Source organism: Aquarana catesbeiana, linkage group LG06 (genome assembly GCF_042186555.1).
Source record: "Aquarana catesbeiana isolate 2022-GZ linkage group LG06, ASM4218655v1, whole genome shotgun sequence".
Lineage (NCBI taxonomy): Eukaryota > Metazoa > Chordata > Amphibia > Anura > Ranidae > Aquarana > Aquarana catesbeiana.
The window spans coordinates 68,845,839-68,862,685 of NC_133329.1; the positions used below are offsets into that span (position 1 = coordinate 68,845,839).

The 16,847-nt window shown below is 47.1% G+C and overlaps 1 protein-coding gene across 1 annotated transcript in view; it reads left to right on the plus strand.

Moving 5' to 3' along the window:
* The window catches only part of LOC141147619 (natural cytotoxicity triggering receptor 3 ligand 1-like), a 67,429-nt gene extending 57,228 nt beyond the window's left edge, over positions 1 to 10,201 (plus strand). The window contains exon 5 of the mRNA XM_073634851.1: positions 8,659 to 10,201. Coding sequence (XP_073490952.1) covers positions 8,659 to 8,741 — 83 coding nt within the window. The 3' untranslated portion in view covers positions 8,742 to 10,201. The remainder of the gene's footprint in view (positions 1 to 8,658) is intronic.
* The last annotated feature ends 6,646 nt before the right edge of the window (positions 10,202 to 16,847 follow it).

The following is a 16,847-nucleotide window of genomic DNA, read 5'->3' on the forward strand; positions in this document are numbered from 1 at the left end:
GATTAGGGATCTGACCTGGTAAGAGGCGGCCATCTTGATACCCTCGAGCGATCACCTGCGGCTCTCCTGTCTCCTTGGCACCAGCTAGGGGACAGAGGTGTTCGGCCTGAGCTCCTGCCCTCTGTGACTCTAATCTATCTCCATCCTGGTTCATTTTCAGCAACTCTGCTCAGCAAATACCTTCCTCCGGTCTGGGGGGCTCCCCCGGTCCTTCCGATGACCAGGAAACGGCAATCGGCAAAGAAGGCAGCTACTTCCATCTCCCGGATCTCGCCGCCGAACACATGTGCAACGGCCGCCTTGCCTATAGCATCATCCTCTCCGGCCTCTGTAGCGGTACAGACACCTGGATGGTGGCACTCACTGCCTCGGGTCAAGAGGGGCCCCCGACGGTTATGGAGGAAACGTAGGAGCGGCTGGGTGAGGGGTCCACCGCAATGATACTGGCGGCCATTGCAGATAGTAAGTCATCCGTGGAGGGGAAAATAGATACCCTGACGATCGAATGTGGGCTGATAAGGCAGGATATGGACAAAACTAGGGGCCATTTAACAGAAACTGAGCAGCGCATTTCTACAGTGGAAGACGTGGCGGCCTCCACGGCACAATCGGTGGTGGAGCTGCAGCAGCAGGTCAAAACTCTAATGGCCCGTTCAGAAGATGCAGAAAACCGCCTCAGGCGCAATAATGTCCGGGTGGTGGGGCTCCCTGAGTGTGAGGAGAGCCCCAACCCTGTGGAGTTTGCGAAGGCCTTTTTCAAAAAGCTCCTGGGGACTGCAGCATCTATCTCCTGTCTATGTCATGGAGCGGGCGCATAGGGTACCCACGGGCAGGAGCGTGGCCATGTGCGTTTCTTGTGCGATTGCTGAATTTCAGGGATAGAGATTTGATCCTGGCGGAAGCCCGCAAGCACCCTGAATTGAAACATGAAAATGCTGTCATCCATTTGTATCCTGATTTCTAGCCAGAACTGCAAAAGAAAAGACGCTCCCTTACAGATATCCGCAGACGCCTGAGGGAGAAAGGTCTGATTTATAGCATGCTGTATTCTAGCCATCTAAAAGTACTTCATCGTGGAGCTGCAAAATTCTTTAAATCCCCTGCGGAGGCGGCTGAGTGGCTGGATGCCATCGCCTAATGCTAGGATCTGGTGGTGGAACCTGTCTCATGGAAACATGTGGATTAGGCCCAGAAGATACTTACCTTCATGTGGTACTAATGCTGGGAGTGGTGGTTCCTGCTGATACGGCACCTTTTTGGAATCCTGTTGTCCCAAAAAAGTTTTTTTGTTCCCCTAGCGGTCTGCAATGGAGGACAATCTCTGGAACTTGCCATCCGTGCACTGCAGGAGCTTCAGGTACTGTTCTAAATGTTTGCACTACCTACAAGTCTTCCCACACCCCCTTTTTGAGTGGATAGACTCTTGGAACATTCCACCTTTTGCTCACCAAATTTAAACGTTCATTGGTCCTCCAGTACCTCAAATCCCTGAATCCCCATATTATCCTCCTGCAGGAAACCCACCTAGAGGGTAACAAAATTTTATCCCTGAACAGGAACTGGGTACAGAGAGCCATACATTCTACGCACTCCTCCTATGCCAGGGGAGTGGCCATTTTAATACATAAGAACTTAGCATGTGCTATAGAACATGTAATAACGGATCCCTATGGGAGATATGCAGTGGTGGTCCTTGCCATTGAATCTCAGTTACTGGCAATAGCGAATGTATATGTTCCACCCCCCTTCAAAAATGAGGTTCTATACCTGGTTTAAGAGAAGATTGCCAGTTTTGGCCCATTAAAAGTGCTTGTGGCGGGCGATTTTAACAACATCCTAGATTATGGGCTGGACACCTCTAACCCAACTCGGGTGCGGAATCTAGAACTAGGCCACTGGGCAGACACGGCGGCGTTGGAGGAGGTGTGGAGGTGGAAACATCCTGGTGAGCGCAGTTATTCTTACCTTTCCCATGACAGTGCCCCCCCATCCCGTCTTGATCTGGCTTTTGCTAATTCAGCACTGTTACAACAGCCGTTTACCTGGTGGGGGGGCTTTCTGATCATACCCCCCTACAGGTAATGTTGGGCCGATCTGCAGGCAATAGTCGTAGGAGTTGGAGGCTGCACTCGGGGTGGGTGAGTGAGCCCTCGGTTGAGGCATTGGTCTCCCTACACATACAGGACTACTGGGACAACAATGAGGGTTCAACAGATGGGCTCACAGTCTGGGATGCGTTCAAGGCATCCACCCGTGGGGTATATATAGCTGCCATTAAAGCCGCTAGGGTGGAGAAAAATTCAGAGTCAGAAGCGCTTCAGGCCAGTGAAATACGCTGTGCAAAGCTCCATGCTGATGTGCCCTCCTCCTCCACCCTGGGGGAGTTACAGATAACCAGAAGGGCCTTGTTGGTCCATTTTCAAACTCATACACAATGTACATTTAATAGAAGGGCTGAGGAACTATTTGAAAAAGGTGATAAGAATGGGAAGCTGTTGGCCTACTTGGCGGCAGACACCCAAACACATACAGCTATCCCTTGCATTTATTCAGCTGGAGGTAATCTAGTGAGAGATGGAGAGGGTATTATGCAGGCTTTTGTGTCGTACTACTCAGAGTTATATACTGCTATACCCAAATATGACGACCAAGTGCTAGTGGACCTGTTGGGCTCCCTTCAGATCCCGGAGCTGCCGGGGGAGGTGGCGGCGGAGTTGGAAGCTCCTTTTACTCCTAAGGAATTGGCTTCGGCCGTTGCCTCCTTCCCCAATGGTAAAGCTCCGGGTCCGGATGGGATACCAGTGGAATGGTACAAAACCTATATGGAGTTGTTGTCTCCCAGACTCTTGCAACTTTATGGAGAATGCTTTGAAGCAGGAAGACTGCCACCTTCGTTGTACGAGGCTCATGTGGTGTTACTTCCAAAGCCTGATAAAGACCTTCTTCAATGCTCCTCCTACAGCACTGTTAAACATGGACCTCAAAATTTTGACCAAAATGATTGCCAGTAGATTGATGAAGATTCTAGAGCACTTGATATCACCAGATCAGACAGGGTTTATGCCCAAAAAAGCCACTGACATTAACATCCGCAGAGTGTACACCCACACGCAAATAGATAAGGAGATATCTTCTGGAGGGGCTCTGGTGTTTTTCGATCTAGAAAAGGCATTTGACTCCATAGATTGGGGATATTTGACCCAGGTACTTCAACATATGGGATTTGGTCCTATATTCCTAAAATGGATATCAATGCTCTATGAGCAGCCGGTGGCAGCACTCTGCCTAAACGGAGGGGTATCTGACAATTTTCCAGTATCCAGGGGCACCAGACAAGGGTGCCCATTGTCACCGGGCTTATTTGCGTTGGTCATGGAACCTCTGGCGATTGCACTGCGCTCCTCCTCTCAAATTCAGGGTATTAGGGTGGGCACCCTTACCGAAACTACAGCCCTTTACGCAGATGACCTAGTCCTCTTCATTAGAGATACTGGACCTTCTCTACAGGCTGCACTGGTGCTACTGGAGCCCTTTACTGGGGTTTCTGGACTCCGGGTCAACTGGAATAAATCCAAGATACTTCCGCTACGTTCTCACCGGGCAAATAGACAGGCAGAACCAAGTAATCCCTTGCAATGGGTAACACAAATTAAATACCTGGGCCTTCAAATTACAAATTCGGTGACGGAATTCATCAGTCTTAATGTGTCCCCATTACTAGACATCATCTCTAAAAAACTACATTCCTGGAAAAATCTTCCATTGTCACTTATTGGGAAGATAAATCTACTCAAAATGAAAATACTACCTTTACTCCTGTATACCCTTAGAAATTCTCTGGTGTGGATACCAAAAACAGTCTTCAAGTCAATAGACAGTATGATCTCTTTTCTGTGGCAGGGAGGAGTCCCCTGCATTAAACTTACCATTTTGCAGCAACCGTGTGGGGAGGGAGGCCTAGTGGTACCAAATTTCCAAAAATATTTTTTTAGCTGGCCAATTAACGGTGGCACACCGTTGGTTGACCACGCCTTCGGATGACGCTGCGGTGTCGTTGGATGCTGCATGTGTGGGTTCATATGAAGCACTATCCCATTTGGTATATAGGGGTTTATGGGCCCCCTACCCTCTGACGCCCTCCATGCGCTCTGTAATTAGGGCATGGTCTGTGACTCAGGGGCTCCGGCCTTCTAGTCATGATAAATTTTCTCCAAATCTCCCCTTGTGGAGGAATCCTAGTCTTCCGCACTTCTTCGACTACCCGGATCCGATAGTGTGGACAAAATACGGAATTAAGACACTAAATCACATTGTAGAAAATGGCACCCTAATGTCCTTTGACGTGTTGAAATCACGTTATGAACTACCAAACACGCATTTTTTTCGGTACATTCAATTAAGGCATGCCTTTCAATCCCAATTTGGAGGAGAACCTCTTGACCTTGAGCCCAGTGATTTAGAACTGCTGACTCACAGTGACTCGTTATCTAAAACAGTTTCCAGCCTATACAGAGATCTCTTTCAGGAAACAACGAAACTGTTATAACCCTGCAGACAAGCGTGGGAGGCTGCAACCTCGGGGTTGGATAGTGATGATTGGGACGATGTATGGGGAATTGCAATTCAGACCCTGGTCTCCACTAGAGACAGACTAATTCACTTTAAATTCCTGCACAGGATTTATCTGACCCCAGCTAGACTTGCTAGGATGTTTGGGAATCAGCATTCCTCTTGCTGGAGGTGCTCCTCGCCACTAGCGAATTTTATGCATATCTTTTGGGAATGCCTACAGGTCAAAGCATACTGGCAGGATGTAGCCAGCTGCATAAGGTCAGTCACCTCTATTTTGATTCCCATGACAGTTGAGGTATTACTGCATCTGGTAGAGCCCCTAGCTACTACCAGGGCTATTAGAACTCTTCTTACCCTATTGTTGTTTTATGCCAAAAAGAGGATTATTCTCTTCTGGAAGAGTTCCTCAGCCCCAACCCTAGAGTCCTGAAAGGCATTGGTTAATAAGGCAGTACCATTTTACAAAGCCACTTATTTGAGTAGGGGGGCACTGACCAAATTTGACAAGAAGTGGGGGGGTGGTTGGATGGCATCGGTGGATACGGTGTCAGACTAATTACAGATAACCTATAGCTATTGATATTGGTGTATGAGGCCACAAAGGAGTATGTATATGACTGACATACAGGAGAAATATTGATAATTCTGCATTAGGATAACTGGTCACTTGTAGGGGGGAGAGTTATTTATTTATACGAAATTCTTGGTGCTGGGGGGGGGAGCCGGGTCATGCTTTGGACTGTATTTAGCATCACGACCCAAGTTGTTAGACAGCGAGGGTGCAGTGTCTCCTAGTGCCTTCCTCCAGGGTGGAGGCCAACTTGGACAGTATATATCTAGGCAAAAGCTTTGTTGTTTGGGGGGAGGGAGGGGGGAGTTCTAAATTTATGTTTGATTTATGTTTGTGTTTTTGTATGTAAATGTCCTCCGGCAACTGCGTTATAGTCGGTGGTTGTCGGCCGCAAATGTGGCCTGTTGTTATTTGAATGCCTTACAAATGAATAAAAAAGAATTTTCAAAAAAAAAAAACAGGACATGCTAGTCCATCTAACACTTCCCTCCCCCCTATTAACAATGCTACTGTCCAAATCTGACCCCTGTGCTCCTTCATCTAGAGTAGGTGCACCCTAATACAGGAGGAGTGTTACTGTCTAAATTACTGGGTGAAAATAGAAGGGAAAAGGTGTAATAAGGTAAAATAATGCAGCCTCCTCATCTAAGGATTTATAAGCTGCAATATATTACATTTTTGGTTTTGGGTTTAATACTGCTCCGTCACCATAAGATGTTTTAGACAGTAGATGCTACAAGAAGCGGTCTCCCTCTAACCCTAATATCAATCTTCCCCATGGCTTTGATTCTAACAACAAACCTCTCTGTAACTCTAGCATTAACCCTAACCAAAATTCTAACCCTAATGCCCCTAATGCCCCGTACACACGGTCGGATTTTCCGACGGAAAATGTGGGATAGGACCTCGTTGTCGGAAATTCCGACCGTGTGTACACATTTTCCATCGGATTTTCCGACACACAAAGTTTGGCTATAAAATTTTGTTGTCGGAATTTCCGATCGTGTGTACACAAATCCGACGCACGAAGTGCCACGCATGCTCAGAATAAATAAAGAGATGAAAGCTATTGGCTACTGCCCCGTTTATAGTCCCAACGTACGTGTTTTACGTCACCGCGTTCAGAATGATCGGATTTTCTGACAACTTTGTGTGACCGTGTGTATGCAAGACAAGGTTGAGCCAACATCCGTCGGAAAAAAATCCTAGGATTTTGTTGTCGGAATGTCCGATCAATGTCCGACCGTGTGTACGGGGCATAACACTAACCCTTCCTTTAACTCCAACCTTAATACTAACCCCACCTGTATTATTAACATGAACCCTTCCCATAACTCCAACCCTAACACTAACCCCATCTGTATCACTAACATGAACGCTTCCCATAACTCCAACCCTAACACTAACCCCATCCATAACACTAACATGAACCCTTCCCATAACTCCAACCATAACACTAACCCCATCCATAACACTAACATGAACCCTTCCCATAACTCCAACACTAACACTAACCCCATCTGTATCACTAACATGAACCCTTCCCATAACTCCAACCATAACACTAACCCCATCCATAACACTAACATGAACGCTTCCCATAACTCCAACCATAACACTAATCCCATCTGTATCACTAACATGAACCCTTCCCATAACTCTGACCCTAACCCCATGTATAACCCTAACATTAACTATCTCCATAACTCTAATCCTAACCCTTCCTTTAACTCCAACCCTAATACTAACTCCATCCGTAAAACATCAACATGAGCCCTTCCAATAATTCCAACCCTAACACTAACTCCATCCGTAAAACGCCAACATGAGCCCTTCCAATAACTCCAACCCTAACACTAACTCCATCCGTAACACCAAAATGAACCCTTCCTTTAACTCTCACTCTAAACATGTAACCCTAACATTAACCATCTACATAACTTTAATCCTAACCCTCCATTTAACTCCAACCCTAACACTAACCGCATCCCTAACACCAAAAGGAACCCTTCCTATAACTCTCACTCTAAACATGTAACCCTAACATTAACCATCTCTATAAATCTAATCCTAACCCTTCCCTTAACTCCAACCCTAACACTAACTCCATTCATAAGACACCAACATGAGCACTTCCCATAACTTTATCCCTAACACTAAACTCATTGGTAACACCAACAGGAACCCTTTCCATAACTCTCACCCTAACCCCAAGTGTAACCCTAACATTAACCATCTCCATAACTCTAATCCTAACCCTTCATTTAAGGTGTTCTTTTGGGCTGAGGTCAGGACTCTGTGCAGGCCATTCATGTTGGAACAGGAAGAGGCCATTCCCACAAAGTTGGGAGCATGAAATTGTCCAAACTGTCTTGGTATGCTGATGACTTAAGAGTTCCCTTCACTGAAACTAAAGGGCCAAGCCCAACCCCAGAAAAACAACCCCACATCATAATCCCCCCTCCACCAAATGATTTGGACCAGTGCACAAAGCAAGGTCCATAAAGACATGGATGAACACATTTGGGGTGGAGGAAGTTAACTGGCCTGCACAGAGTGTTGACTTCAACCCGATAGAACACCTTTGGGATGAATTAGAGCGGAGACTGCGAGCCAGACCTTCTCGTCCAACATCAGTGTCTGACCTCACAAATGTGCTTCTGGAAGAATGGTCAAACATTCCCATAGACACACTCCTAAACCTTGTGGGCAGCCTTCCCAGAAGAGTTGAAGCTGTTATAACTGCAAAGGGTGGGCCAACTCAATATTGAACCCTACGGACTAATGCCCCGTACACACGGTCGGACTTTCCGACGGAATATGTGCGATCGGAGCTTGTTGTCGGAAATTCCAACCGTGTGTGGGCTCCATCTGACTTTTTCCATCGTAATTTCCGACACACAAAGTTTGAGAGCAGGCTATAAAATTTTCCGACAACAAAATCCGATCCTTTCAATTCCGATCATGTGTAGACAAATCCGACGCACAAGGTGCCACGCATGCTCAGAATAAATTAAGAGACGAAAGCTATTGGCTACTGCCCCGTTTATAGTCCCGACGTACGTGTTTTACGTCACCGCGGTCAGAACGATCTGATTTTCCGACAACTTTGTGTGGCCGTGTGTATGCAAGACAAGTTTGAGCCAACATCCGTTGGAAAAAATCCATGGATTTTGTTGTCGGAATGTCCGATCAATGTCCGACCGTGTGTACAGGGCATGAGACTGGGATGCCATCAAAGTTCATGTGCGTGTAAAGGCAGGCGTCCCAATACTTTTGGTGATATAGTGTATATCAGTCTGCTACCACCCCTTGTAGCTTTTTCTTTCCTTCCTCATCTTTCTGTGTTCAAACTATCTGAACCTACTGTAACCCCTTTTTGGCATTTTGAATGCTTCTACAGATGAAATTCCGTTTTATCATTCTTTTATTGTGCTGTATATGGTATACATATTTAATAACATTTTTATTTACATTACTGATGTTTAATTTATTATTTTAAATATGTGCTGTAGATGCCGGCATTCCCATGAACCCTGTTCAAAGAAATGATGGAGAAAATGCGAATGCAGGGGAAGAAAGTGACTCAGAGCCCTAGCAAAATAATGCAGAATAGATGGAACGCTTGAACCAAGAATAAATCGGCACACCCCAGAGGAGAGCCATAAGGCAACAAGACACAGCTCTATGAACATGGACAATGCAGACCAGATGATCAAAGTTCAGCAGCCAAGGAAGCCAAAATCACCACCACATCCTTATTGAGAGATAATCCATCCTCTAGATCAGGGGTCTCCAAACTTTTCAAGCAAAGGGCCACTTTATTGTCCTTCAGACTTTAGGAGGGCCGGAATTTGTGGCCAGCAGGGGCAGAAAATGTCACGGGCCAGCATCAGTGAGCATAAGCATGGCCTCAGGGTTGGTGGTCAATAGGAGGAGGAGTATTCCCCCTATTAGTAGGAGGAATAGTATCACATCATTGGTATCAGTGGAAGATATAGTGCCCCATTGTTGGTGTCAATGGAAGGAATGGTGCCTCATATCAGTGGGTGGAATCAGGGCCGGTGCTACTACTAGGCAAACTAGGCAGCCGCCTAGGGTGCACTGCTGCCTAGGGCGTCCGGCCACTGGTGTTTCTACTCTTTTCTCTCTGCAGAAAGGAACTAAGTCTCAGCATCAGCAGGCAGCCGCCGCTCCGTTCGCACATAGTGTCAGTGCACAGCAGCGGCAGAGGAATGTGTTTGTGTCCCGACTCCCGAATGAATGGAAGCAAGCAAACATTCATTGATGGATGCTGGTAGGCTGCATTTGATGGGCGCTGGTGAGGCTGCATTTGATGGGCGCTGGTGAGGCTGCATTTGATGGGCGCTGGTGAGGCTGCATTTGATGGGCGCTGGTGAGGCTGCATTTGATGGGCGCTGGTGAGGCTGCATTTGATGGGTGCTGGTGAGGCTGCATTTGATGGGTGCTGGTGAGGCTGCATTTGATGGGTGCTGGCAGAGCCGGTACTAGGGGTGGGCGGGACGGGCAGCTGCCCTGGGCGGAATGATTTAGTTATAGGAAGAGGGCGCTGTCTGCAGGGTGTAACCACGCCCAGCACAGAATGTGCTGCCGAGTGCCATATCTAACAGAGTAGGCAGAGAGCGGCTTTGTTCCTGTGTGTAGGCTAGATCGTAGCACTACACCCACCCCCTGCCTGCACAGTGCACTGTACTAGTCCCTAAGCGACAGTAGAGTCAGTGGAGTGGGCGGGGCGCATGAGGTTGGGAAAGCATATGAATGCTTTCCTATGATTCCAGATACATGCAGCTTTCCTGCTCCTCTGCTTGCCTGGACAGCGGCTCCTCCCCCTCTCCATTTATTCCTATCACTCCTACTCTCAGAGTGTTCCGATGTCTGTGTGACATCACCAGCTCCGCCCCCTAGCCTCCTGTTTTTTTCCTTCCTGCTCTGGATAATGTGGAGGTGACTCCTCCTCTGTGTTGTGACACCTCCCCTCCTGTGACCTTTCCCTTGGGTCCCCTCCTCTCCAGTCCTACTGTAAAGTGAGTGGTGTCTCTCTCCTCTGTCTCTGTGCTGCTGAGGCTGCCACTACTCAGCTAAGTAGTTTGTGTGCATGCAGGGATCCGTTAGATCCCTGCATGCACACAAACAAGGTGGATTCAGAAACTCCCCTCTGCCCTCTGTTCTATTGTACTCTGACAGCAGGACTCCTCCACTGATCAGAATACAATGATCAGCACTGCAGCCCGCTGATCAAAGGAGGATTTCCAGCAGGACCATTTGACAGAAGCCAAGATCAGCTTCAGCTAGTTCTTGAGCTCCATTTACAGTCTTCAGAAATCAACCTTGGGCAGCCATTACTGGTGTACTCCGCAACCATTACACATGCTTCAACTAGCTCCGCCCCCTGCTCGGGGGGGGCACATTTTGGCATCTTCACCCTGGGCACTGAATTACCTTGTCCCACCACTGGGTGCTGGTGAGGCTGCATTTGATGGGCGCTTCATTAAAAAGGTGGGGTATACATGGGCAGGGCAAAGGGGGTGGTGTCATGGGTGGAGCCAAGGGGGGGCGGCAAAATGAGGTTTCGCCTAGGGTGTCAAAAATCCTTGCACCAGCCCTGAGTGGAATTGTGCCCCAAGGGCTGGATAAAGGCTAGCAAAGGGCCACATCTGGTCCTCGGGCCGCAGTTTGGAGACCCCTGCTCTAGATCTAGAGACAGACAAATAGGAGAAATAGGATATAAATTGTTTTATTACGCCCCTTTCACACATGCTGTCCGTTTGTCAGTTTTTCATCTATTGACGACTGAAAAACGGACATCAATGCATCTCTATGGTAAAACAGATGTATATGGATGATCATTCATTTACACCCGCATCCCTGAACATCCGTTTTTTGAAAGCTCTACTTTTCCATCGGACGAAAAACGGATGTAAACTGACAAACGGTCTGTTTTTTATCCTTTTTTGCATTAGTAGTGGTTTTAAATAAACTGATTTAATGAAAAAGTGATGATCACTTCATCCATTTTGACGTGACTAAACTATTGTTTTTTTCTGTTATTTTCTATTCTATTCTATTCCAATTTATTCTATTTGACATTCTAATTTCAGAAGATGGTTATATTCTATTGTATTGTATTCTATTCTACTATTTTCTATTCTATTCTTTTATTTTATTTTATTTTTTTATTGTTTTCTTTCATATTCTTTTCTATTTTATCAATTTTTTTTTCAAATTCTATTTCTTTATTCTATATTCATTTTCATTTTATTATATTTAAAAATTCAAATAAAATTCAAAAATGATTAAAAAATGTTTTAAATTTGATTTGAACTTCATCCAAAATTTAATTTCATTATTTCAGATTTGTTCAAATTTGTTACTATTGTAATAATGAAAAATGTGTCTGAATTTAGATTCGGAATGAAACAAACCGACATTTAATTGGTAGCTATTTCGTTAAGTTATGGTGCTAATAGAGATCATGTAATGTTACCTTGTTTTTACTTTTTTCTTTATATAAAGGATAACTGATCTTTCTATTGTATTTCTGGGTAATAAATTTGTTATTTGGCCACAAGATGGTGTTAGCTGGTATCATGAACTATAATTATTTGGTCACAAGATGGTGCTAGTCAGAGTAATAAACTATAACTATGAGTGGGAACCTTATTTCATGTAAGCATCAGGTGCAGGGGGAATTTGCGTTCTGGGATCACTGTATAAATGCACCTTGCGTGATGTTGTCACATAGCCATTCCCCAGATGATGTCAGCGTGTGACGAAACACGTAGGGTGGCACCTGACGTCACTTCATCACGCATAGCAGCCACCGGTTGGACCATCAGGGTTTAATTATGCTGCAGCTTTAACATTCATTTAATGCATGGTACCAAGTATTTGCACTGTAAGTGAGATAATTATTTTAATTAAAGATGTTTTAATTTATCTACTACACTATGAGACTTGATTTTCATCTCTGTCTCCCTACTCTTTAACTGACATCTGTTTTCAGAGTGGAACTTTCTTCCTTTTGATCCCACAAGTGATATTAGACATTTCCTCCCATCAATTGGAGGGGGTGAAGAAGAGGAATACACCATTTTTAATAACATGGATGTAAAGTAATGGCCCGGAGCAGAAAGTGCAACTGGGAGGAGGGCCAGCATGACTGGGGTGGGCAGTGGTGGGCAAGAACCAGGAGGCTGCACATGGATCGGGACCTGCGGTTGGATGTCCTGAGGGGCAGCGGCAGCCAGGTAAGAACTTGTCTTCTGTCCTTTCTTTGTCTTCTCTTGTCCTTACCCTGGGGGGCTCAGTGATCGGTGTTGGGGGTGCTGGGGGGTCTGTGGTACAGAAGGGTTTCCCGGATAGTTTGGCTGGTGGTACAGGTTCCCCTCCTCTAGTGGTAGCAGCGGTGCAGGAGGTGGGGGTGTGCACACCATGTCGGCTGGCTTGCGGGAGGTGCTGGCGCGCTGCGAGGTTGGTGCACGGCCGGTGGCAGAAGCTTCCCCGATGGTGGCATGGGCGGCAGCCCGCACTTCCGCAGCTCAGGGCACAACGCAGTCGGTGCCCATCCAGGTCACATCTGCCAGGGTTTTGGGGGGCGGTGGGAGGTCTGAATACTGGTGGGTTGGGGGTGAGTGATTCCCTTGTTCCGCTTACGACAGCGGCGGGGGTGGCCAGCACAACGGCGGCGGTATTGGATAGCGCTGCGGCTGGAAAAAGTACGTTGGGGGCAGATGGGTTGCGTTTGGCGGATGCCGCAAAATGCAAAGTCTATGTCTGTTTTGAGGGTCCTTTGGGCGCTTATTTAAAGTCGGAAGGAATGCATCTGGAAGGGGGAATACTTTGAAATTTTCTCTTTGTTTAACTTAGACAAAGTTAAGCCAGACCAGAGCAAGAAAGAAGAGGAAGAAAAGCGTCGCTACCGGCTGATTCCGTGCACATTTGCAAATTGGTTTGCGATTTTGGGGGATTGCTTGGCTGCGTTATGATGAGAAATTCCGCCAACGGAAGGCGGTCCGCCTTTCTTTGCAGTGGGACCATAAGGACATCAGCCTCTGGATGAAGCTGATTTCCTCTCCAAGAAGTTTGTTGCCCCCCTTTCAGGGTGGGGCCGGGGGTGCAGCCTCTGCTGTGCAACCGGCCGGGAGTCGCATGGGTTTCTGCTGGCAATTTAATGCAGGAACTTGCACATTCGGGGCCAAGTGTCGTTTCCGGCAGGAGTGTTCCACCTGTGGGGGATTTCACCTGCAGTCTCAGTGTTTTTTTTTTTTAATTTCTTTTTATTGAACATGTTTTTTCATAGCATACAGACATCTGAGTTATGTCAACATGACAATATCCCAGTACAACCGGCCACGCAGGGCCTAACATAGCTAACTGACTAACATAGTCAATCTAACTCCAGTTCGTATACCTCAACTTCCCTCCCCCCCCTCCCTCCTTGTCACAGCTCAAGGATGTCAACCTATCAAAATGAACAATGCTACACCTGATCATGGCAGGATACTTTGGGACGTGGAAAAGGGGGCGATTCTGGAAAAAGGGAAGACGCCGGTGAGGGTAAGAAGGATGGCTCTCTTTCTAAGGCGTTATCCTAATCGGGAAGCGGCTGTGTTACTGGAGTTGGGTTTTACTGAGGGTTTTAAGTTAAACAGTTATTTGCAGGTGGTCCTGCCTATGGCTGACAATTTGAAGTTGGCTAGAGCGCATCCGGAGGTGGTTGCGGAAAAATTGTTTAAGGAAATTTCGTTGGGTCGCATGGCTGGTCCCTTTGAGTCGCCGCCAGTGCCCAATCTGGTTGTCTCTCCTTTGGGTGTTGTTTCCAAAAAGGAGCCGAACAAGTTTCGGCTCATTCATCTTTTGCTCCATCCACGAGGGGGGTCCGTTAACGATTCCATTGACCCGGACCTTTGTACGGTGTCATACACATCTTTTGATACGGCGGTGGCCTGGGTGCAGCGGTATGGTTGGGGAGCGATGTTGGCCAAGAAGGACATCGAGGCTACTTTTTGCCTTTTGCCGGTGCAGCCAGGTTGCTGCTATCTGTTGGGCTGTCGGTGGCAGGGTCCGTTTTTTGTTGACAGGTGTTTACCCATGGGGTGCGCTATTTCCTGTTCCTTGTTTGAGCAGATTAGTTCCTTTCTGGAATGGGTGGTGCGGGATGTTTCGGGCCTGTCCTCCGTCATTCACTACCTGGATGACTTTCTGTGTATAGGGCCTGCGGAGATTTCGGTCTGTGCCTCCTTGTTGGCTACAGTTCAAAAAGTTTTCGAATCCTTTGGGGTTCCTTTGGCCGCCGACAAGACTGAGGGTCCGGCCACAGAATTAAGTTTTTTGGGTATCATCATAGATACCTTGGCTATGGAGTGCCGCTTACCTTTGGACATACTTGAGGATCTGAAGAGGGAGGTGGCCGGGGCCTTGCAGGGCAAGGAAATTCAGCTTCGGGCCCTACAATCTCTTTTGGGCAAGTTGAATTTTGCCTGCCGCATTATGCCTATGGGGTGTGACTTCTGCAGGCGACTGGCAGCGGCCACAGTCGGTGCCAGGGCACCTCATCATTACATCAGATTGGTACAGGATAATAGGGAGAATCTGAAGGTGTGGGATTCCTTTTTGCCTTCCTATAATGGCCGATCTCTTTCGGTGGTTTTGAATTTGGACATGGAACTTTTCACCAACGTGGCAGGTTCAGATGGGTTTGGGGCTTTTTGCCAGGGTCGATGGAGTGCCGGGGAGTGTTCGGCAGCGTGGAAGGAGGTTGGTTTAGTACGCAATCTGGCAGCTTTGGAATTGTTTCCCATTGTGCTGGCTGTTGAGCTATGGGGGGAGGATTTCAGGAATCGCCATGTATGTTTTAATAATAATACGGCTTCTTCCCCTCCAGTTGTGCACTTACTGCGGCATCTGGTTCTTACCTGTTTGCGTATCAATTGTTTTGTGTCGGCTGTGCATATTCTGGGGATTGATAATTCATTGGCTGATGCGTTGTCTCGTTTCCAGTGGGACAGATTCCGTCAATTGGCACCGGAAGCGGGGCTGCACCGGATTCCCTGCCCCGAATGGCTATGGAGCATCGCATTGCCACTCCCCAGTTCTTGATCCATAAGTCGGTTTCTGCTTCTACTTGCACAGCGTACAGCAAGGTTTGGCAGGAATGGGGGACTTGGTAAGGGAGGTTGGAGGATGCTCTCGCGATGAGGGTAGAGTTCCTCTGTTGCTTTATTTCATTGGCAGGAATTTTGAGGGCGGGGTCTCGGCCTCGGTATATGTCACGGCAGTTACCTGGGCTGGCTTTTATGTTTCAATTGGCTGGGCAACGTGACACGATCAAGGCTTTTATGGTTCGGCGTGCTATGCTGGAATACAGCGTTGCTCGCGTGGCAGCCGACACGAGACGCCCTGTTTTTTTTTACGGTCCTGGGTAGGTCAGTTGGATAAGGTTTGTGTGTCTGGGTATGAGAGGGCTTTGTTCCGGGCCGTTTTTTGTATTGGTCTTTTTTGGGGCTTTTCGGGTAGGCGAACTGGTTAGTCGGAACAGGGGGGCATGGCTTGGCGCGTGACGAGGATGGCCGGACACTAACAGAGCTCCTCAGCACACACAGCCGCTCGCAACCTGATACCCGACCCAGAGATACCAGATGCCGGGTAAGAGGCTATATTCCACACCTAAATCGGCTTCTAACATAGCGGATATCTTTAAAACTAAACCGCTTGCCAGCGGCAGCAAAACGAGACCCAAGATGGCGCCGGCTCACAACGAGGAGGAGTATAGTGAAGACTCCCAGTCGGCTCCGGAGGACTCAGGCAGGGGTAAGTCTTGGCCAGACCACCCCTTAACATACGCTGATATGTCTATGATAGCCGCAGACATCAAAGCCACATTTTCAGCCGCCATCACTGACTTAAAGACTAGCATGTTGGTCATCAATGAGAAGATGACGGCGGCTGAGGCTGCAGGAAGACACAGGGACAAGGCCATAGGCAGACTTGAGAAGGCCTCACTGACGCAGTCCCAGCATCTAATAAACATGAATAGACACATTGAAGACCTCGATAACATGGGTAGAAGGTGCAATATTAGGGTGAGGGGGATCCCTGAATCGGTTGAACATGATCAAATAGCCCCAGCTCTCCAGAGGGTTTTCAACACCCTATTAGAAAGACCCGAGGACATGGAAATTGACTTTATCAGAGCACGACTAGTGGAATGGCCTCTATGGTGGGTAATTAAAGTAGCAAGAATTGTATAAATGTACCATCATCCAGAAATCAATAATCAGAAGGGTTGGAAGCCAGATCCCCAGTCAGGCGACCAAAATTGGGGGCATGTTGGACTATTCCGGTACGATAAACAGGGATAACAATTTGAAGTATATGAAGGCAGTGATAAAAATTGAAATTGTTTTTATTGATGCAGAAGACACAACAATGGTAATAAAATAGAACATAATAAAAGTACAAGTATATCACCAGTGAGATCATTGGTATACAGTACAACACAAAATCTCAGATATCATATTCCTCGACTAGTTTCGCGGACATAAACCGCTTCGTCAGGAGGGGATCTGGAGATGATTTTGGACTAAACAGTCTGAACCTAACAAATAGAAGATGTACAATGAAATTACCAAAATACATAATAGATACAATAGTAATCTAGCATCAACATTCACAAAAGGGTAAT